The sequence below is a fragment of the Eptesicus fuscus genome, chromosome 4, assembly GCF_027574615.1.
Source record: "Eptesicus fuscus isolate TK198812 chromosome 4, DD_ASM_mEF_20220401, whole genome shotgun sequence".
NCBI classification, from domain to species: Eukaryota; Metazoa; Chordata; class Mammalia; order Chiroptera; family Vespertilionidae; genus Eptesicus; species Eptesicus fuscus.
In genome coordinates, this window is record NC_072476.1 from 72,125,865 (window position 1) to 72,148,190 (window position 22,326).

The following is a 22,326-nucleotide window of genomic DNA, read 5'->3' on the forward strand; positions in this document are numbered from 1 at the left end:
TCAGTCAACAGTGAACTGCCTTCAGTACCAAAGAAGTACTCAGATTTCAGCAAATTGTGTCTCTGAGAGCTGTAAGGCCCTGTTGTCCTTGATGAAAAGTACTCCCCTGGGACAAAGACATGTATACTCAGTTTTCTTGGAGGACAGTGGAAAAGGGATCTCTAACCCTGCTTCCCTGTCAGGACCATCAGTTAGTGTTGTTTGTGCAAACACTGTAATCCACCTTCTACTCTAAATAATTCTACCGCAATGGCCAGGGCTCCACTAGTTCTAAAAGTCTAAAATGATTTTGTGCAGCATTTGGCTGTGTACCACATGAGAACGTTATTTTCTGATGATAATAAGGGAGGAGACGACTCAGAAAACAAAGTGCAATATCAAGGTGCCATCACCCCAAATGTATTTATTCATTTTTGTATTATGGATGGGAAAGGTTTTCCTTGCTACAAAGGTTTGTTAAAAACAAGTTGATGCAAATCATTAAGTAGTAGCTACAACTATTATCTATTGTAAACAGAATAATAAGCAGAAAATAAATAAACAGAAGCAACTACTTTAGCAACTTTTGGTGTACACAGACATTCAATTGTTTTCTGTTATAAAACTGATATGAATGCCACCCTTTTTATCTCTTTATAGTATTTTTCCTTGAGACACATTTTTTAAAATTGCACATTGCTTTGCTCTTGTCTTGCCAGTTCAGGTTTGTAGCATACCAAAGAATTACAGAAAACTGTTTTACTACCAAGGCGGGGGCCATGTGGTCATTTATATATTACAAATGAAAAAGAAGCAAGGTACAAAAACGTGTGTGTGTGTGTGTGTGTGTGTGTGTGTGTGTGTGTGATGTGTGCTCAACGCTGTGAATACTGACTGGTATGAAAGGCTTTAAACTAGTGGTCATCAAAATCATATATAATACCTATTAAACACTCACTTTGCTAGCAGCATGTAAATTCACTGAATTGGTTATTCAAAGACCTGACAAACAGAATTCCTGGATACTGTTTCCATTGGGGTTTTCCAGTTCATATGGTTCCAGCTGGCGGTACTCAAAAGTCACACGGTTTACGTGTTTTCCGCTGGAGACCATGCGCACCACCGAGTTGTCACAGCCAATTTTCATTTGGGCTATAATTCATGGAAAAAGTAAAAAGTTCCCCAGCAAGTTAGAAACCACACAGCAAAACCACTTCTGTCAATAAGATCATTTAAACTCAAACAAAGCGAGAGGTTGTATCTTCTTCTCATGGGCTCCAACCATGCCATGATGGGAAACGTTTTTGTTTTCATGTTTGTTAGAATATAGAATTAACTTCAGAATTGTGACATTGAGCTCAGCTTTTCTCTTCGTGTGCAAGAACACTGTTAGCCAAATAAATCTGGCTGCAGAGAGGCAAGAAGAGGTCTCCTTGCCCTTTTCATATTCCACCTGCAAGGCTCTGGTGGTAAAGGCAGGGGCCTCTCCACACTAACCTTCACTCTAGTTCAGTGTTCTCAGTGGAGACAGTACTACCTTCCAGGGACAGGCTGGAAATTAGCAGGGGTAGTTTTTGGTTGTCATAACATCTGGGGGTGCAAGTGATATTTAATGGGCAGGTTGGAGGCTAAATTGCACTGCTAAACATTGATGTTGACCAAGAAGATCACCTGTTTATTATTTTCTGAGCCTAGATAATAATTTGTTTTACATATAAACAAAAAATATTTCCATGATTTAGATAGACCACACTAAATATATTCATTTTTTCCCATTGTCCACCTACATTTTTCTCATTTTTTTTCCATTTCTCTCTCATTTGTTCCATTGTCCACCTACTTTTTTTCTAATTTTTTCAATTTCTCATTTTTTCCTGTGCTTCATAGAAGGAATGACTATTGATATCCTTACTTCTCTTAAATCCAATCTTATCCATTATTTGTACAAGCACCTGGCAATGTTTATATATCTTCTGGTACAGATGTGCCTGAGTGGTTATATATTGAAACTCATCATTTTTATTAAAAATTACTTCTATTTTACTCTTCCAGCCTCAGGCTGGCTCCTGAGACAGGATTTATCTGCCCTATAATAATCCTTTCTGTGGTTTTAATCTACTTAATCTCCCTCCACCCACTTTGTCTCTGAGAAACACTAGCATTATTGTGTAACTGGTACTTGACAAACAGGTGCCTGGTTTTAAATGAAATAAAACCGCCAGACAGAGCTACATATTGAGGTAAAAGTCAATTTGGAGACGTTATTTTAATATAAGAACCAGGGAGTCTGCATTATGCTTCTACAAGGAGGTTCAAATTTAATTTTCCTTAAATGACTTGGAAGGTCATTCTTTTTCTGATCTTGCTCTGAACTTTAATCTACATAACATACCCCATTTCCGTTAGTTAATGTGCACTTTATTGATTTGACATAATTACTAAGAAAGTCCAATTGAAAGAGCAGGGTCTGAACAACTTAGGAGGGGCTCAGGGAAATATGGTGAAAGAAAGAAAAAAGTGAAGTTAAAATGAAACCATGAGTCATAGAATTCAAGCCTTCAAATTATTTTAAGACTAGTTTCAATCATCTGGATAATTTAGGCAAAAGTGGGTTTTTTTGGCATTAGTCTTACCATTTTACCTAATTCAATTCATATAATTCAAGCACCAAAATTACTCTGGCTTCAGTGATCTAAATTATAAGGTATGGGTGTTCGTCTTTAATCTAACCTTCTTACCCAGTTCAAACGCACCTCCCATTGGCATGGAAGGATGCATTGCCTCAGAGAACACATGCAAAGGGCAAGAGAAGTGACTTGCACTGACAGTTTAAACCAGAGCTCAAGTGTAAATTAGCATAAAATAACCCCTGTGTTTTCAGCAAAGTGAGTTCTTAGAAACCTCCTGCCTTTACCTTGATTATCAAGCTTGCCCTGGACCCAGTCCTGCCTTAAATCTCATCCGAAGCTCTTTTATACAGGAGTGGATGGGGGACGGTGGACACCACATGTTGGGCCTTAGTGGTTACCGATGCATATTAATTCTATTTCAGAGATGTTTTGTTTATTAAGGTTCCCAGTATTAGCTCAGAGAGAAAAAAATACTGGTGTGCAGACCTGGTTTTAATTAAAACAGGCAACAGCTGGTCAAAGGATGTCTGATTTACAGCTTCATCATCTAGCTGGTTAATGATCTGTGGTTACAAGAAAGGAAAGGGGCTATGATAAGAATTTGCCATGAGGTTAAAGACTGTTGCCGTTTCTCTCCTGTTTTACTTTTGTCTCTGTAAAGATAATCGCCAATTCCCACCCAGTTTTACTTAGGGCCAACCTTAAAAACGCATCCTTGTTACTTCGTAGGTTTCTCTCCCAGTGTCAGATATTTTGGTGATGCATTCTTCATAGTGTACATAGTCTTAAGTGTAGAATCCTCACACTGGCTCAGTATGCAAAATTGAAGATTTTTGGTGGGACTTGCCTTCCCATGTATAAGACATGTTAGGTGTTTTACTTAAGGAAATAATCTTGATGGGCACATAAATAATGATCAAAGAAACATCTCACCAGGGCCGTGAAAGGGATAGCAGAGATCAGCTAAAGGCATCATCTTGGAAGGGTCCAATCCACTTCCTCCCAGCAGCTCCACAAAGTCTCCTTTCCCCCCACAGCCTGCTGCAGGTTTCTGAGAGAATAGCAACAGGGAAAGAGATATTTAAACCAACTATGGGAGTCAAACCATTTGACCAATGGCAAGTGGTGAATTCACTCAGTCAGCCCTAGACATCCTGATAGTGCCATTGCGTTCAACATCTAGGACTCTGAAAATTAAAAGGCGTTTAAAATTTTTAAAATGATAAGAATTGCTTTTCTAAATCAGTTGAGTAATCATTTTTTTAAAAATGTGTGTGCATTTTTAAAATAAGTTCAAGGACTGCAATGATGAAATGGGACTCTGTAAACTCCACATACGATGTGTGAAAAAATGAAACCATTCAGACATACATACTAGAATATTTGAATTAGTGCATGCAGTCAGAGAGTTTTCATAGATAGATAGGGCTTTCTTTCAACTCACCTCTTTCCCTTTTCTTTATAAAGGACTTTTTCTGCTATTGGGATGATGTTTATCATTTCTACTGATATTTAGAATAAATTCAAAAATGACCTGTGGGGTTCTGCGAGCCCTGGCCCTGCCCATCTCCCTGACATGTCTCACATCACTCCCCCTCTATCTTTCCTTCTTTCCATTTCTGGAACCCAATAGCTCATTCCTGCCTCTGGGCCTCCACACTACTGTTCTCTCTGTTCCTGGCCTGTTCCTGTGGCTCCTGGCTCCCTCATAACTATCACTAAAGTATCATTTTGTCTCCTTCTCAGAAGGTTTCTTTCCTGACCACCTTACTATCTCAAGGAGCTCCCCACCCCTCCTTCTGCTCCCTTGTCCCCAGTCGCTATCTATCACAGCACTTCACTTCATTTTCCATAAGGCACTCACCACTAGCTGAAATATATGCAATTTTGCCTGTCATATGCCACTGAAATGCAGGTTTCATGTGAGCAGGATCTGTTTTGTTTGTTGTTAATTTACAGCATCTAGAATAGTGCCTTGAACATAGTGAGAACTCAAAAAAATATTTGGAAAAGAAAAAGATGCCTAGAAGAATGCAGTCTTTAATTTTTTCTTTTTTTAAAGAGGAAACACCAAGATCACTCCTCATAGCCAAGCATTAGTGAAGTGCAGATCTCCCAGTCTGGTATCACTCTTGCCGTCTTTTATACTGTACATCAGGAATAACATACGAACAACCTCAAGGCAATAAGGCTATGTCAGACATAGACACCCACTTGTTTTGGTCTTTATCCAAGAAATAGTCTTCCACTAAAGTCACCCTCCAAACAAACAAACAAACAAAAAAGCATTGGCCCACAAATTTAGAGCTTAAAGGAAATTAGATATGCTCCTTTTATTAGTCCTAGTCCTATTTGGCTTTCCCTGAAATCTGTCTGATTAGGAACTATGACTGTCCTTGATGCCAGCAAATACACGAGCTATCTTAACTTCAGCACAAGAGAAAGTAAAGGGATGAGGAGGATGACTCAGAGGGAAGACGTCACCAGTGCGAGTAAAGGTGGTCAAGCTCAGCATTTATCTTAAGATCCATACAGAAGTTCATGGGAAAACAAGTTGATGGAGAATCTCAACTAATATTTGTTGCAAAATGTATTGAATTAAATGTAATGCCAAAAAAACCCTCTTCAAAACTTCATCGTATTTTGCAATATAAAAAATCCAATTTCGCATTTTATGCTACACTTAGCATTTCTTCATAACACAGTCAATCAGATACTTCCTTCATGTCAAAAGAAAATTCCAATAGTCAGAAAAACAGCTGTGTAGATGACTCATACTAGGTTCTGCTAGGAGATAAAAAATTTTTTTAAAAGAGGCAAGTACAAGAGAGTTCAATTGTAATTATATGCTACACATTTACCAATTGAAAACATTTCTTGCATCACAAGAAAAGTATTCAAGTAGCACAGGGGACACCTGAGTGTGCAACTTTCAGCTTAACAGAAACAGAAAAGGGGTTTAGTTAAAGCAGTGGGGGGCATACACCTGTGAGACTTTACAGTCAAACAGGACAGACTACTCCAATTGCTAATGTCCGTGTTTACCCTGTATGATTACTTTTGCTCTGATAAAGCTGTTGCTTTAGTAAATAATTTGAAAGCAAGTAAGCAACTCACCTTTAACTGCAGGCCATTTAAGTGTCCCAGGGTGAGATCAGATATTTTGATCATCACAGGATAAATTATGGAGAAGCTGCAGTTTCGATGCTGATGTGGAACTACCAGGGTGAACCTTCCATTTGGGGTCTGGGAAATGACATTGCAGGCTTTGCAGAAAAAAAAAAATCACATTTTCACTACTTGGTATGCTGGTTTTTATAGACATTTGCTCCATCCTTATTTTAGGCTCCCATTCATGGTCTAGGGCAGTGGTCGGCAAACCGCAGCTCGCGAGCCGCGGTTTGCCCTTTGTTGACTAATGAGTTTGCCGACCACTGGACTAAACTAAATGTTACCGTGTAATTGGAAGCTGTGAGGATTAGGCAATTGTGGCATATTGTGTGCAAAGAGGTAAAGGGTAGTATATGACAGTGGTCGGCAAACTCATTAGTCAACAGAGCGGTTTGCCGGCCACTGGTCTAGGGCCTTGTGGCTCAGAAGAGAGTACATTTCACAAAGGCAAGTTAGAGGTGGGAAGGATTTGGGGAATGAAAGCCACCAGGGATGTACGGATGAAGCCTTTGGGCTGCCAGGGGCTTTTAATATTAATCTCAGGGGGTTATCTTGTTTATAATCAGAAGACCTAAATTCATAACCAACCAAACAATACCGGCTGTAACACTTCAGTTAACTGGGGTCCAAGTTCAAGCTGGGAGTCTGGAAGAATCAAGACTTTCAAGCTGAGGCCAGAACTCAAACCCTATCTGTCTGGAGCCTTTACTCATTGAATTTGGGGCCAATGTTATTTTTTAAATAATAAAATAAATAAATAATAAAACAGTCATGAAATAGGCTGAGAAAAAATAGAAAGAAAGCAGGCTTACATCTGAATAAATATTTGCTGAGTGTTAAAAGGTAAGTTGACTAAAAGATAAATTTTAATGTTTGATTTACTCCCAAGAATTTTCTGAAATTTTTTGTTTTGTATCTCAAGTCTAGACTTACAAATTTATTCTTCTAGCTATGAAACTAGAAGCATCAGTTTATACCTTCCCCCCCGCCCCTCCAAAAAAGTTTCTGACTTTTCAGAACAGGTCAAAACTACCTCTTGCCTCCTTCCATATTTTTTAATTTCACTTAATTTCAAAAAGAACTGAAATTCCTTGACAATTCTGGAAGCTTCTGATTTGTAACCAAACAAAATAGATGAGAAATATTTCATTTTTCCCCTCTAGGATTATTCTGCTCCAGTCCTCAGAAACAGCCTCTTTTGGGGGTTCACAATTTTAAAAAACAAAACACAAAAATTGAAAGATCAGTCAGTACATTATTCTTTGGCAGATTAGGTCCATTCTTTGACCATATGAAGTGGTAATACCAATACTATTGCATGCAACCAAAAATGAGTAATAAGTTTTCTTTTCCTGAATTAATTTTTTATTTTTATTGTTGATGCTATTGAAAATGTCCCCATTTTCCCCCTCTTTACCCACCTCCACCCAGCCCCCCACCCCCTTCCCTTTGGCCATCACCTTACTGTAGTCTGTGTGTTATGCTTATGCTATTTGGCTAATCCCTTCACCTTCTTTCATCCAATTCATTTTTTTTGTTTGTTTGTTTTAATGGGAGAAAAATAAGCAGATGAATGAACTCATTTTGATTAAGATAATGTATTTTAGGCCTGGGCTGTTCAGCTTTTCAGCATCTATGGGCATATCCACCAGCAATGAACTAAATTACAGTGGGAGACGCTGAATCAGAAGGCAACTTTGAGGTCCTGGTCCAACCTTCTGCCCAGGCATGAAATCTGTCTAACACATCCCAGACATGCAGTCTTCCCGCCTTTGCATAAATATCTAAAACTGCAACTTCATATCTGATCCCTCAAGCTTATCCCAGATGAGTGGAATGATTTGGAGGGATTAAAGTTTGTCACTGAATGCATTGTACTTTAGGAGATTAGAATAAAATACTGAACAAAAAGATAGAATTCTACTCACCCTAAAGTAGTATCCTATCTGGACTGGGAAATAAATTAAAAACTGTGATTTGATTTCATAGTAATAAATAGAAAATATTCTTTTTGGCCATTTCTAATTACAAAAGAATTTCCATTCAAATCATTCCTCACTTCAAATGTCTTAAGTCTGTGCAATGATACTCCCTTTGAAAAGCAGATTTGACCTACGCCCCCCCTCCCGCCCCCCCCCTACTGTCTTCCACTTGAGAAGACAGAGAGCCCACTTACGAAAGAGGTTGGGATCTGTCCTGATGGTTAATGTGAACCCATTTCCTGGTTCATGGACCCGGAAGAAGATCATGGCCACATTCTGGGAGGATCTGATGCTCCTTCTGCCAAGACCACTCTCACAGAAATCTACGTACCGCTCAGTTGTGGGGAGAGGGTGGTCCTGGGAACTGGGGAACTTCTCCCCTTTGAGAATCCAACCATCAAATACCTTCCAACAAAAACACAGACATAGGTGCTCACTCCCATCAACTCCTTAAGTGACGGGTGTGGAATTGACAGCCGACACTCCTCTGCCCACTTGCTTTCCATCTGTATATATTTCTACTGTGAGAGTTATTTGCAAGTAATATTATTAATCATTTATTGCATTTTTTTCTTTATAAACCTTAAAGTTCCCAAAATAAGTAAACTTTATTATACTTCAGCCACCTTCGTAAATCAAACTACAGAAGCACAAGTTGGGTTTCAGTTATTCTCTTGCTTTTCCTCATTGAAATATGAATAAAATATCTTTTTTAAAAAAACACTGCAGAAAAAAAAAAAACAACACTGAAGCTGCAACTTGACCTACCTGCCAATGGTTATATATGCCCATCTTCCTTGTTGTTTTTTGCTTGTTTGTTTTACTTTAATCAGATATTAAAATACCAAGAACTACTTCAACGCTCGGACAATGGCTGGTGTATATATAGCTCAGGACTTTTCCCCCTTCACTTGTTAAAGTTTGCAATTGGACAAAATTGGACAAAAGGTCAGAGTGCATTGACTTGACTCTTAAAGCACCACAGGTCTCCAATTTACTGGGTCCAGCCTCGTTCCCATTAGCAACACCAGCTGCAAATTACTTCAGTCCTCTTCTAAAGCGTTTTGAACCAAGGCTCCATTTAAAAAACAATCCCACGGTGCAGATTTTAATCACGCTTCTTTTAACTGGGCTGTGGGACTCCACCAGCCATTCCCAGCTGACCTGTTTGGCTTATGGACAAGGACGGGGAGAGGCGCGGTGAGGTTGGGGGGCTTGTGCTCCGCTCCCACCTGCCTCAGACTAGGTTCCCTCTGAGCATCGCTCCCAACAGCCTGAGTCCTACGGCTTAGAAGACACCGATAGGAGCCCGGCACACCTCCGGACCAGCAGCAGCAAAGCAGGCTCGGATCGCAGACTGGCGGGGGGCGGCCCCCTCTCAGCACCCGCCCCCTTGGTGGACCTGGGCGCTCGCGCTGGTCTGTGCATCGGCCCTGGATTGTAATCCAGCGAAGCGTCGGCCCCCAAGAGTTCACAGAGGGGATTTTAAACCATTGCAACCTCTTAGGCACCAGCCCTTCCTGGTGTGGGGCGAGGACCTGAGGTTGAGGGGAGGTTCCTGTCCCCGCGGAGCGTCTAACTAAGAATGTCACGCCTCCCCCAAACTCAGCTGCCCCACGACGGGCGCAGCACCCCCGCCCACGTCCCCTCCGCGCGGTGCCCGGGCTGCTGGGTGGGGACGCCTCACCTTCAGGAAGTCCCCGCCCCGGCAGTCAATGGAGACCAGGTCGAGGGAGATGGTGATGAACTCCTCGGGCTCGCTGATGAAGAAGGCGGCGCAGTGCAGCTGCGGCCGGTCAGCGGTGAAGGTGAACTGGCCCTGGAGGCTCAGCATGTCCAGGCACCCTGAGGCGGGGCAGGGCATGGGGCCAGGCGTCTCGGCTGCAGCCCCTGCAGCGCCAGGCCCCCCCCCAGGTCCCCCCCCCCCCCACGTCAGCCCCTCTCGGCGCCCCTATTTCCCGGTTTGCAGCGCCCCGCGCCCGACTCCCAGCCGGACTCCCAGCCTCGGCTGCGCGCTGCTCGGGTGCCCCAGGGCGCCACACCCCACCCGCTGCTGCGCTCCTGGTGGTGCGGACCCTTCGCCATGGGAATCGCGCCCCTGGACCGCCCCTTCCCTGTGGTGCCCGGGAGCCTGCTGCCCTGGGCGCAGAGCCCACACCTCCCCACGTCTCCGCTGCCCGCGAACCCGGGCCGGGCACCAGCCGGGCAGCCCCCACTCACGCAGAGCGCGGCGGTACAGCGGCTCCCCCGCCAGCTCCCGCTTCAGATGCGCGCCGAGGAGCAGGAAAGGGTCGTGGCCCCCGGTGTCCCGCAGCTGGCAAGGAACACGGGTCAGCTGGGAGAGGTTGAAGGGGTGGGAAAGGGGGCCAGGAGCAGGGCACCCCCCCTGCCTTACACAAAGAGAACCAAGTGGCGGGACACTTCCCGTCAGACCAGGGTACAGGGGGCCGGGGGGAGGAGGAAGAGGCGGGAGGAAAACCAGTCTGGGGAGAGACCGCGCCCCAGAGCGGGAAGAAGGCGCTCACCCCAGCCCAGGCCAGCGCCTCCGCAGCCGGCCCTCCCCCCGCGGCGGGGCACTCACCGGGGGAGGTGCGATGGGTCAGCCAGGGGACCACTCACCTCCAGGTACCGGCTCTCCCCGCGCAGAGCCACCAGGAAGACCAGGATGAAGCGACACTGGAGTTTGAAGGAGGGAGGCATGCTGGTCCTGCCTCGCCGCCGCCGGTGCGCTCTACCCCGCACCTTGTCCGGCTGAGAGCTGGCCGCTGGCGGGGTCCCCTGGCGGGGTCTCTTTTATAGAGCAGTGAGGACGGGAGGCCGTCCGCTCCTTCACTGATCGGAGCTCGGTAACCACGGGTTACCCGGTCTCAGGGACACAGTGCGTGGTGATGACGAGGGTCCAGCGCCCTCCCAAATGTTCGGAGTGGGCTAGCATTCATCAGACTCTGACAACTTACCGAACCCACGTGTGGGAGAAACAATGAGGCAGGGAAAGAGAATTAGGGAGGGCATTTTTGCTGGGCCTGGCAAATGCCGAATTATCCTCTCCTGGGCATATGTAGGGGATGTTTGGTTTTGCGAAGCAAAGTGACAAGGTTACACTCATGCATAACATACCCAAACACATAATAACCTGATCATGCAGCCTGGCCTCATAACCTTGGATGGATGGACTCATGCTGGAAACTGTCAGAAAATATAGTACTTATGCAATTTCTCATGCCGCTCAGGGAGAAACTTGAGGTGCTTTCAGCTCCAAAGGGAAGCAAAACAGAAGCCGAAATCTGATTTTGCAGAACACTGCAATAATGTAATTCAAGCTTTCTTTCTGCCCCTTAGCCTTTGCTTTATCCTGGGCCAGTTTCTTGTAAGCATTTCCCTAACGGAAAGCTAACTCTGGCGTCTGTGTGCTCCCGGATTTTAGTTGAGGAGCGATCACTTAGCTTGAATGTATACACGGCAGACACTCCTAGGCCGGCTAATTCGGGGTCAGGACACAGCACCCAACTGAACCACTGAGAGATGAAGTCATTCCATGTCACACCTTCAAATACCTGAATTACTTTAATATTCATGTAGAAAGGACTGCCCAGAAGCTTAATTATAACCATTCATCAGCCAATGTACAGGGCTAACCAAATGATTTAGCGATCCAGAAATAAGAATAAGCATATCTTTGCTAATTAGACATGAAGAGAATTGCATCTCTTTTATGTCTAAAATTGTGGGAAATGTGGGGACATTCTACATTCACCTTTCTCACCCCATTCCAATTCACGTGTTAAGCAAGGCAACTACAAATCCTAAAAACTGTCATGTTGCTTTACCACTGCCTGAAGAAAACATGGCACTACCATAGCTTGCATTGTTATGACATTACTACAAATAATGAGACCATAATACAGGGTTTTAATGCAAGGAAATGAAATGGTTCTATTTTTAGTTTATGAATATTCAAAATTAAGCAATGATTTACCTAGTGGTATCAGAACTTGATATTTTCATATTTAAGACAATTCTGATCTCTGAAGGGGCTGCCCCTTAGCTATTTACTAGTGAACAGGAGGCCCTCTTCCCATAGTCCTTAGGCCACAGAGAGCATGAGAGGGAAGTTCCCCCAAAGGTCATGAACACTGGCCACCATGCCTTTCTCCCCATCTCAGAGTTGTACAGATGTCTACATTTTAGGGGGAGGGGGGAGATAAAGAAACCCAAGAGGAATAAAAGAGGAGAAAAATAAATGGTTTAACCCCAACACACCAGGCCAGCTTCAAGTCTGTCTCCCAGCAGTCTGTGCCCAGAGGGAGGCTCGGGCACACTCATTCCATATGCCACTAGCCCAGTCTCCTTTCCCATTAACCTAGCCATGGCCTTGGCCAGCTCCCCGGATACTCAGCTTGGAGAACCCCACTTATCCCACTTTGGGGTGTCTTGCTTTGCTACATCACCACTGAGACATTCTTCTCCAACCTGCCCCTACACACACACACACACACACACACACACACACACACTCATGGACAACAATAATGTTCCTAATGTGCATTCATGATGCTCCCTCCTCAGGAACCACGCACATGAAGAGCTGGGATGAAGCAGGACAAACATAACCACAAATGGGTAACATCCTATTTTATCCAATAACCCACAAGTTTAGCAAAGGGATGTACTTTATTCCCACCAAATCCTATGTGGGGAAATTAATGTGTAATTTTCACTAGCGTGGCAAATATCTACTAAGCCAATGAAAACTGCGTTGTGACTTTTATCTGTTTTTTTGTTGGTTTGTTCGGTTTGGTTTGGCTTGGTTTTTAAGAGTAACTAAAGGATGAAAACTCGACTCTACAAGGGAAACTAAGAAGATAGAATTGGAAGACAAAAACAAGCCAGATAGCCATTCTCCATCAGCAAAGGTATTAAAAATGGGTGAGAACAATGGAAGAGCAATTTAGATTAGACAGAAGGAAAATGTTTCTGGATAATAAATAGGTCTATGTCTGAGAACTGAAGATAAATTGTTTTCATCCACTGATTTGGTCATTCAAACAACTAGCTTAATATTTGAAAGCTATTTGTTCCATCAAATTGACTGGTTATTTTGAAATATATTCTTAGCAAACTTAGAGCCCCCAATCTGCTGTTGGAATGACCTGTATATTCACCTCCATTCTCTGCACGCATTTTAGTTTTTATCTGTATTTTCAAAGACAACCTCTCCAATGCTGATTTAATGCAGTCCCTAATCATTGTTTGGTTGTTTGTTTGTGTTTGTGTGTGTGTGTGTGTGTGTGTGTGTGTGTGTGTTTTAGGTCTTAAACTATTGTTAGGCAGGGTTAAGACATTGTTTTTATTGCGTAAGATGAAGACATTTTTCCTTTTGTAAAGCCCCAGTGCAAATTGTCACCTGTGTTAAACCTGAAGGTGGAGGTGGCCACACAATCTAGATCCATATATAATCCATGAACATGAGAGCGGGGCAGGTTTTAAACTGCTGAGCCTGAAGGGGCACAGACAGAGAACTTCTAAGTAGAATACTGGGGTACTTTGTAGTCACCCAGGTGACCTATGATGTGATTGTGACAGCCAAGTGTGAGCTTATGGACGGAGGTGTCAGAAGCAGCAAGAACTACACAATCCCAAATCTCTTTCTATTTTAGGGTTGGTGCAAAGACCTTCTCCAAGTATTCCCTATCTGTAATAGTAAACTTTATCTTTCATTAGTCATTTCAACAGAGAATACAACCAATCCATGCTTTAGAAAACTTTCATTTTCCTTTTGCTGCCTGATATGTTGAGGTGTTGGGAAATGGGACATCTGATTGAGTTCTTTAAGAAATAAATGAAGGTGATTGAATAAAACTCATTTAGCCAACAGCAACAACAACTAACTTTCAATTGTTTTCAAGATGACTTGCTCTTTAAATGAATTTGGTTATTTTTTTTAATGCAAACCTTTTTAATAGGATTAATTTATTTTTTCACATCAGTTTGGGATCAAGAAGGAAGAACCTAAACAAATACACTTGGGGAACCATTAGTCTTTGAATTAAACCCTCAAATGTCAGTGATTTTCAACCCAAATCCAGCAGTACTAAACATGAGGATTTTGAGGGTAGCAAGTGACTGACAGCAAATCAGAAGTGAAACAAAAAGGGGAGTTATTATCAGGACACAGGGACATCTTCATGGACAGAAATCAGGAAGCAGGGGCTCAAATCCCACCTCCCCGTCTCTGTCCCAGGCTGCATTCACCCCACTTCTCAGTCTGTATGCCTGTAAATAAGCCACCGACAAATTTCTAAGCTTCACATGTTACAATTTGATAAATAAAAATATCCTGAACCAATATTCTCATGATCCCCTGTCCACAAAACTTTGTGGGAAAGGCTGTAAGGCCAGGGGATAGAATCCTGTCATAACATGACTTTTCCCCTGACAGCCATATGGATGGAAAAAAGAGAAGCAATTTCCAGAAAAAGGGATGCTGGATTCACAAAATAATGGGTATCTTCAACAGAGTGAAAAAACTCAAAAGCAAAAGCCCTGGTTTTAGTGACCTCTTTGATCATAAGTTTTCTCACCTGTAAAATTACTTTTCTCACTGGGAATTATTGTACGAATTAAATATGATATATCTTCTACATAGAGAATAGCCTTAAATAGTAGCTATTAATAAATTATGCCAATCATATTATGTCTTTATCACTAGGGCTTTCCTTCTAATGATGATGTTATAAGAGTGCATGCATAGCATATGTTTTTCATATTATTATTAAAATATAATGAATGGCTTCCTATTAGAACATTAACAGACTTTAAAAGCCATAGTTAGAAAAGGAGAGAACTCCGTTAAAGTATAATTACAGAACTGCATTTCAAAAGGCTAGCTAGGAATGGATCCCATTAAAGATTATGTCCCTTAATGGACAGTGGCTTAGCTGCATCAGAGAGAAAAGCTGGATGTAGAGAGCAGTAGAATTGAGAAGACTGAGGCAAGGGGAGAGCTGAAGTTATAAAGCAGAAACAGAAGATAATTAGGAACTGCTCAAGGAGAATAGCATTATGATTCTATATCAAGGACTGTTGAATAACATCATTTGTTAAGGTATGGGGACACTGAGAAGAAGAAAGAAGTGATTTGACAAGGTTTCCAAACAAACAGTGGTGATGAGAGGAAAGACAAGAGTTGAAAAGATCTGCCCAGGTTATCACAATGAGTCAGAAACAAAGTCTAGACGAAAAGATCCCTCTATATTCAGCCAAGTAATCAATCCTTCAAAGACAACAGCCCTGGAAATTAATTCAAAAAATTACATGTTAGGTTTTAAAAAATTACCAAACTGGGAGCAAAAAGCGAGGTGGCGCTGTCCAAAGCGGGACGCATCACTAACTGCAAAGGAGCTTGGGGTTGCTGTTTGTGCCACGGCTCCCTTGACTTTGGAGTGACATTGTTACCTCAACTCCCTTCAGGCTGCCTCTAAAATATGCCATGACTAACATCGAGCCAGCTATCATAATGACATGCCATTTAATAAGTCCTCACTGCCTGCATCAAGGGGAAAAGTACAGCCGGGCCAGAGCCGGTCGTGTTTGTCATTGGGCAGAGGTGGCGTGCATCTGCACGTCACATCAGCCTCTCCTCTGACGGAAGAGAAATGAAGTGTGAAGAGTCTCATTTTAGTGTCTTAGAATAGATCTAAAGGAGAAAAGCCTGCCAGTTATGTGGAGTGACACGAGAAGCTCTAAATAAGGAAAGCAACCGGAAAAACGGCAAGCTAGGCGTGGTTAGCTATCTGTGGTGCCTTCTTTGCTCACTTTTGTGGGACCCCTGCCACCAGCCAGCCTGCTTCCTGCTCTACCAACCCTTCCTTCCTTCCTTCCTTCCTTCCTTCCTTCCTTCCTTCCTTCCTTCCTTCCTTCCTTCCTTCCTTCCTTCCTTCCTTCCTTGGTTCATTCCTTCCACAAACTCTGAGCAACAGATTTAACTGCCCTATACGCGTAGTATTTTATATATAAACTAGAGGCCCAGTGCACCCTCTCCAATCCGGGACCCCTTGGGGGATGTCCGACTGCCTCTCGCAATCTGGGACTGCTGGCTCCTAATCGCTCGCCTGCCTGCCTGCCTGATCGCCCCTAACCCCTCTGCCTGCCTGCCTGCCTGATTGCACCCTAACCACCTCTGCCTGCCTGATCACCACTAACTGCTCCCCTGCTGGCCTGATCGTGCCCTAATCACCTCTGCCTTGCCCTGCACCCAGAACCCAGGATTCCCTCCCTCTGGCCAGCCACAGGCACCCAGGACCTGGGCCAGCTTCGCCCGGGCCGGCCGCTGCCATAGGGGACCGTGGATGGATGGCTTTGCCCGGGCCGCAGCCACAGGCACCCGGGACCACAGGGTGGGCAGCTTGTCCCTTTCCTGAACCGCAGTCCCAGCTGCTGGCGCCCAGGACCATGGGGTGTGAGGCTTATCCCTCTCCCGGTGCGCAGCCTGGCTGGTCCCCATTCCTCTCTCCCCAGTGTTGAGTGTCTGAGCCGTTACTGCCTGATGGTGTGAAGGCGTGATGACCATTTGCATATTAGCTCTTTATTATATAGGAGGATGCCTGAAAAGCCTTTATTATATTTATTATAACTTGTAATGTGTCTGTCTTCAACTCTAAATGTAAACACGTGGAAGTCTGGCCCTGCAGCTCACCCATCTCTATCCTCCCATCTAGCGCGCACACACACACACACACACACCTGGCACTACTGGGTGGCACCTAAAGCACATTGAATAGAGGGGCTTCTGCTCCTCCACCTAGTTATAAATTAAAGAATTGTCTCCACTAAACATTTCCACCAGCTGACAACATCCCAAGACGTGGCACCAGCCAGGTAAAGGGATTGGGGTGGTAAAACCTGAGGAAAGGGAAGAGCGGAGGTGCCGAAACCGATCCTGGAGTCAGCTCTGGAAGACCACAGTCAACTGTTGGGTGGGGAATAAGAAAGGTAAGAGGGGGCTGGAGGGACAGAGCTGGGACGCAGGTGGGGTAATTAGGGCACTTGCCTGGGGCACAAAAACTCAGTCATCGAGATAAATAACAGCATAATGCAATGTGTTATAAGAGGAAGATTAATGCCAAAAAATCCATGATGAACAAAACATCAAAGTTTGAGATAAAGACATCATTGGTCCTAGTGGATTTTCCTGTTGCCTCCGGCTTTGTTCTGGCTCGACAGAGCACTGTGCAGGGAAACACACACAGGCAACAGTTACTCCCTGTAGGAGTAACTAAGAGTCCCAGGGGTTTCATTCTGGTTTCCATGAGTGAAAACAAAAGGGCTCTGGATTAGGTGTCCCAAGCCCTGGATCACCGACTGAGAGCTCGGGTAAGGCATTCACGTCATTTGTAAGATGAGAGAGGTGAGTGTAGCTTTCAAGATCACAGCAGGAAACAGATGGTGGAGAGTTTTTTAAAAAAAGACTCTATAGAGGTGTGGGCAGCATGCAGGGAAACCACAAGGGAGAGTGCCGTGTTCTGGGACTAAGAACAGAGAGGAAGTGTGGTCCAGCCTCCTGGGCGGGAGGACAGGGCGAGGAGGGTGAGATGAAAGGGAGGGTGCATGGAAGCTGCCCAGCCCTGGGGGCTATTGGGTCTCTAAGGTCCTGGGGTGGTTTTAAAACTGGTCTGCACATTTTTTGGCACTCTTCCCACAAAAAGTGAAGTCTCGTTCCTTTTCCCTAAATCCTTTTCAAGAATATAGCTTGATTTAGTGACGTGCTGCTAACAAATTGGCCCAGGGACACTGTGATTCCTGAGGCTAACTTAGAAAAAGGCCTGAGCTACCATGTAAGGAGTCCAGCTACCAGGAAGCTGCCCTGCTGGAGACCACATAGACATAGGGGGAAATGCCCAGCTGTGTCAGTCAGTCCCCAGATGTTTTGATCATCTGAGCCCAAGTACCAGGCACCTGAGTAAAGAAGCCCTTGAGGTGACCCCGGTTCCCAGCTAGCAGCTGATGGCAACATCATGAGAGACCCCAAGCCAGAACCACCCCAATGAGTACTGCCCAAATACCACCCACCGGAACCACAAAGGGTAATAAATGATGGTGGTTTTAAGTCACTACGTTTTGGAAGGATGTGCTTTACAGGAACAAACAGCTAATACAGGCCTGCCTTCGTCTGTCCTGGCTATCACACTAGAATGCCACCGTCAGGGTGGCTTATAGACTACAGACATTTGTTTCTCACAGCTCTGGAGCCTGGAAGTCTAAGACCAAGGCAGAGTCAACGTGTGGTGAGGCCCCACTCACTTCCTGGTTCACAGACAGATGTTTCTTCCTGTGTCCTCGCATGGTGGCGGGGACGGGGAGCTCTCTGGGGTCTTTTCTATAAGGGCACTAATTCCATTTATGAGGGCTTCACTCTCCTGACCCATCACTTCCCCCAGGCCCCACATCCAACCGCCATCACACTGGGGGGAACACACACATTCAGTCCACAGCACGGAAGGCCTTTTCCGTGTCTAATCTACATTTTCTAGGGCTCTGACTTAGGGTCCCCAGGTGCCTCAGCTGTGTGACAGTCTTTGTTTGTGAAGCCCTTGAACTGAATCACCATCCTCAAGACCTGACCTTGTGGGGGATATAATAATTTTCACTTAAATTATTGGCTATGTTTTAGGGAGGCAGCAGGATGTGGGAGACAAAGATGCATATATCAAGATTTTCCTTACAAAAATGAAATTATAGTGCATATGCTATTTTATAATATGATTTATTTGTGTCATATATCACAAACATGATTTCATGTTATTAAATAAACTTTCCCAACATCATTTAAATGGGTGCACAGCATTCTATTGACATATTTTATTTAATAAACACCCTACTGACCATCTCTATGTTTCCAATAATTAACTACTATAATCAAACTTACGGATAATTTTAAACCCCTTATTTTGGATTTAATGCTAAAGACTTTAATGGATTATCACCATGGATTCTCAAAAGTGATATCTCTTTGGGTTTGGGATCAAGGATAAATCAACAGACCACCGAGAAGGCAACTCCATTTATAGTACTGGAGAAGGGATAGATTAATTACTTTTCATAAAGTCATGAACACTCAGAATCAGATGCCTCCCTCGGTGTTCAGTCATCGCCTTCTTTTCAGTTTAGAAGAGAGTTTGAAAGGAGTAGATGCACGAGACCAGACTGAGCAAAGCGGTTGCTTCATTTATGGTGGATTTTGGATGGCTACATATGGCATCTCATAGCACACTCTTCCTGTCTGTAAAGACCTCTGGGTATTCTGAGAGCAATAAGGGTCAAATTAATCTCAATGATGTGTCAAATTAGTAATCATATTAATTCCATATTGTCACCTGCTCTTTGGCAGGTTTAATAAGCCACATGTTAAATTGATTATGCAAATTATCTTAGGAAAATTAAAACATCTGTTCCACATATCACCATATTTCAAGGTGAAAGTCTTCCTGAAGGTGAGTTTTCAATCCCACTGAACATGATGTCTTTGGCTGCATTGTGCGTTGCTTTGCAAAGCATCTAAACTCAGCATTGGCTTCTTTCTTTCCTTATGCCACAGATCAGGATGCTATAATTTTGTAGCACTGATGATCAGCTAGTTTGTTTTTTACACATAATACACATTGACATGATCCATAAAAATGGGAATAAAAATATGGCATAACCGTAGAGGTTTTATCTTTTCACTTTATAAAAGGCTAAGTCATGAGACCACAAAGAAGAGATGGATGGACACACTGGGAATCATTCCAGGAGAGCCCAGCAGAATAGACAGGCTTTGAGAACTCCTGGAGGCTTGTTTCCTCATTTCTCCTTTTTAGTGAGATCACTCCCCTTGAGTCCCTTACCGTGCCTTCATTTTCTCCATCGCCATGGGTTCTAAGTCGAATTTTTAATAAAGAAGAATGAAGTAATATTCTAGCAACTTTAGTTGTATACAAGAATCAACTTGGGAGCTTGTTAAAAATACAAAGATTATCATTTAGTAGGACGAGGGTGGAGGCCAGGGATCTACATTTCTAAGCATGTAAGGTGGTCCTGATGTAGTGGGCTATGGTCTGCATTGGGCGTCACCATTGTGTCTAGGATGGTTAAGAGCATGGATCTTAAGAATGTGACATCCCTGGATTTTAATTCTTCCTCAGATACTTATTCCCCCTATGGCCTTGGGCAAGTTATTTCATGTAAGTCTTGGCTTCCTAGTCTATAAAATAGGGATACTACATAACACATTGTACACCTTAAACTTACACAATGTTATATGCCAATAATATTGCAACAAAAATAGTAAAAAAAATAAATAAATGGGGATACTACAGCATGGCTAAGCCTTGAAAACACTATGCAACATAAAATAAATCAGACACAAAAAGATAAGTATTATGAGATTCCACTTACATAGGTTTCCTAGAATAGGCAAATCATAGAATCACAGAGATAGAAAGTAGAATAGAGGTTACCAAGGGCTAGGGGAGGGGGCTTTAGTTTTTGTTTAATAAGTGAAGCATTTCTGTTTGGGAAGATGAAAAAGTTCTGGAAATGGATGGTAGTAGAATGTTGCACAACAATGTGAATGTATGTAATACTACTGAATTATACACTTAAAAATAGTTTAAGATGGCCCTGGCTAGTTTTGCTCAGTGGTGAGAGTATCAGCCTGAGGACCCAAGCGTCGTGGGTTCGATTCAAGGGCACGGACCTCAGTTGCAGGCTCAATCTTTGGCCCAGGTCTGGGCCTGTGTGGGAGGCAACCAGTCAATGTGTCTCTCTCACATCAACATTCTCTCTCTCTCTCTCTCTCTCTCTCTCTCTCTCTCTCTCTCTCTTCTCTCTCCTTTTCTCTCTCTCTCTCCACACACACACTTCTCTCTCCCTCCTACTGTCTCTAAAAATCAATGTAAAATATCCTTGGATGAGGATTTTAAAAAATAGTATAAAATGGTAAATTTAATGATATGTATACTTTACCACAATAAAAAGAGATGGCCATAAAGGAATGATAATAAATTAAGTTATTGATTCAAAATGGAGATTAAAATTCCTGCTCCCTAAGGCGGCTGTGAATTTTTTTAGTGAGATAATATATGAATAGAGCTTACTTAATGCAGGGCCTGGCATGTAGCAAAGGTTCAGTAGATGGAAGTATCTCCTGAGTGACAGGGATGGCAACATGTCGCAGGCTGTGCGGAACGGGTGGGTTGTTGTATACCAAGGCCCGCCACATGCACCCAGACCTGATCAGATCAGCAGCTTCTCAGTTCCTGGAGGTGAGGTGTGTTCAAACTGTCCAGGGATTGACACCCCACTCCCCCCTGCCCCCCACCCCCGTTCTACAGCTAGTCCTAGAAGAGGCTGTCTCACTCTTCAGAGGAGCCTCCTGCTCCATTCTCCATCAGAGGAAACACAGGGCTAGGCCAACATGCTCCTCTCCAGGCTGTCCCTTGGGGGAGGTGAGAATACCACCCACCAACACAGAGACAGGAGAGGGGTAGTCCCCGCTCCTCCTGAGGACCCAGCTGACCTCAGGCTCCTGCCCAGCTTATCTGAGTCATCCCACCAGCATGCAGGTCTGGAGCAGCTGCTGTGTCTCACTCACCCACATGCCCTCTCCTCTCCCCTCTCCTTCGAATCATCTCCATTCTACACAAAACTTAGCCAATTAATTACAGTACTCTTCACAAAACACAGCCTTAAACATTCTTTTAAAGAAAACCCCCACAGTTGCAAATAGCAAAAAACTAAGATTATTACACAAAATTAAATTTAATTTCAAAATCACCCCTTTGTTCTCCCTTGAATTTATTTTAACATTGATGAAGCGAATATAATTCTGATTTCTAATTAGTTTTAGCTCCCACTGGTACTAAGCTGCTTTAGGTTTTAAATGTTACAAAGACTCATTAAAGGCTTTTCTTCTCCTGTTTTTCTTAATCTTTCTTCTCAACCCCCATGAGCAAAAATTACATCTAGCTTCATTTAATTTTTATCTTTAAAATGTTGATGAATAAATAAATGGTTTTTCTTTGAAAATGGTAATGATGAAAGCACGCATCTATGGGATGGGGATGGGTAGGCAGTTCTGTGGGGATTTGCTTTCCTAATTGGAGTTTCGTAAATGGTCGTCACTTCTGTCTGTCACTGTAAGGCCATGAAAATCTCCTGCTGAAAGCCTGGGGGGAAAGCTCAGAAAAACATTTAGTTCCAACTAAATGAGGTTGTACCTATAGAATATTGAATGAACTAGTTAGTCCTGAGCAAAAAACCAAATGAGCAACAGCAACAAATCTCACATCTATTTAGTGGGGGAAAAAGCAATAAGAGTTAACATTAAATGCTTGAATTTACAGCCTATTGTTAGAAATATGCAGACACAACACAAGTGACCTTTGAAAAACAACTGACATCTTGTGAAAAGATAAATTGGGAGATTTGGGGATATAAATTATGTACATAAATAATAAACAGGCCATATTAGAAAAATAAATATTACAGAAAAATGAAAAAAGATAAAATAACATAATTTTACCATC

At 43.3% G+C, this 22,326-nt stretch overlaps 1 protein-coding gene across 1 annotated transcript; it reads right to left on the reverse strand.

Moving 5' to 3' along the window:
• Positions 1 to 871: 871 nt before the first annotated feature.
• CRHBP (corticotropin releasing hormone binding protein) lies at positions 872 to 10,477 on the reverse strand. The gene is made up of 7 exons (XM_008161952.3): positions 10,382 to 10,477; positions 9,983 to 10,076; positions 9,450 to 9,607; positions 7,957 to 8,167; positions 5,727 to 5,875; positions 3,543 to 3,660; positions 872 to 1,131 (listed from the first exon to the last, which is right to left on the reverse strand). Exons 1-7 carry the CDS (start codon positions 10,460 to 10,462, stop codon positions 974 to 976), a joined length of 969 nt encoding a protein of 322 aa, XP_008160174.2. The 5' UTR covers positions 10,463 to 10,477; the 3' UTR covers positions 872 to 973.
• Positions 10,478 to 22,326: the final 11,849 nt, after the last annotated feature.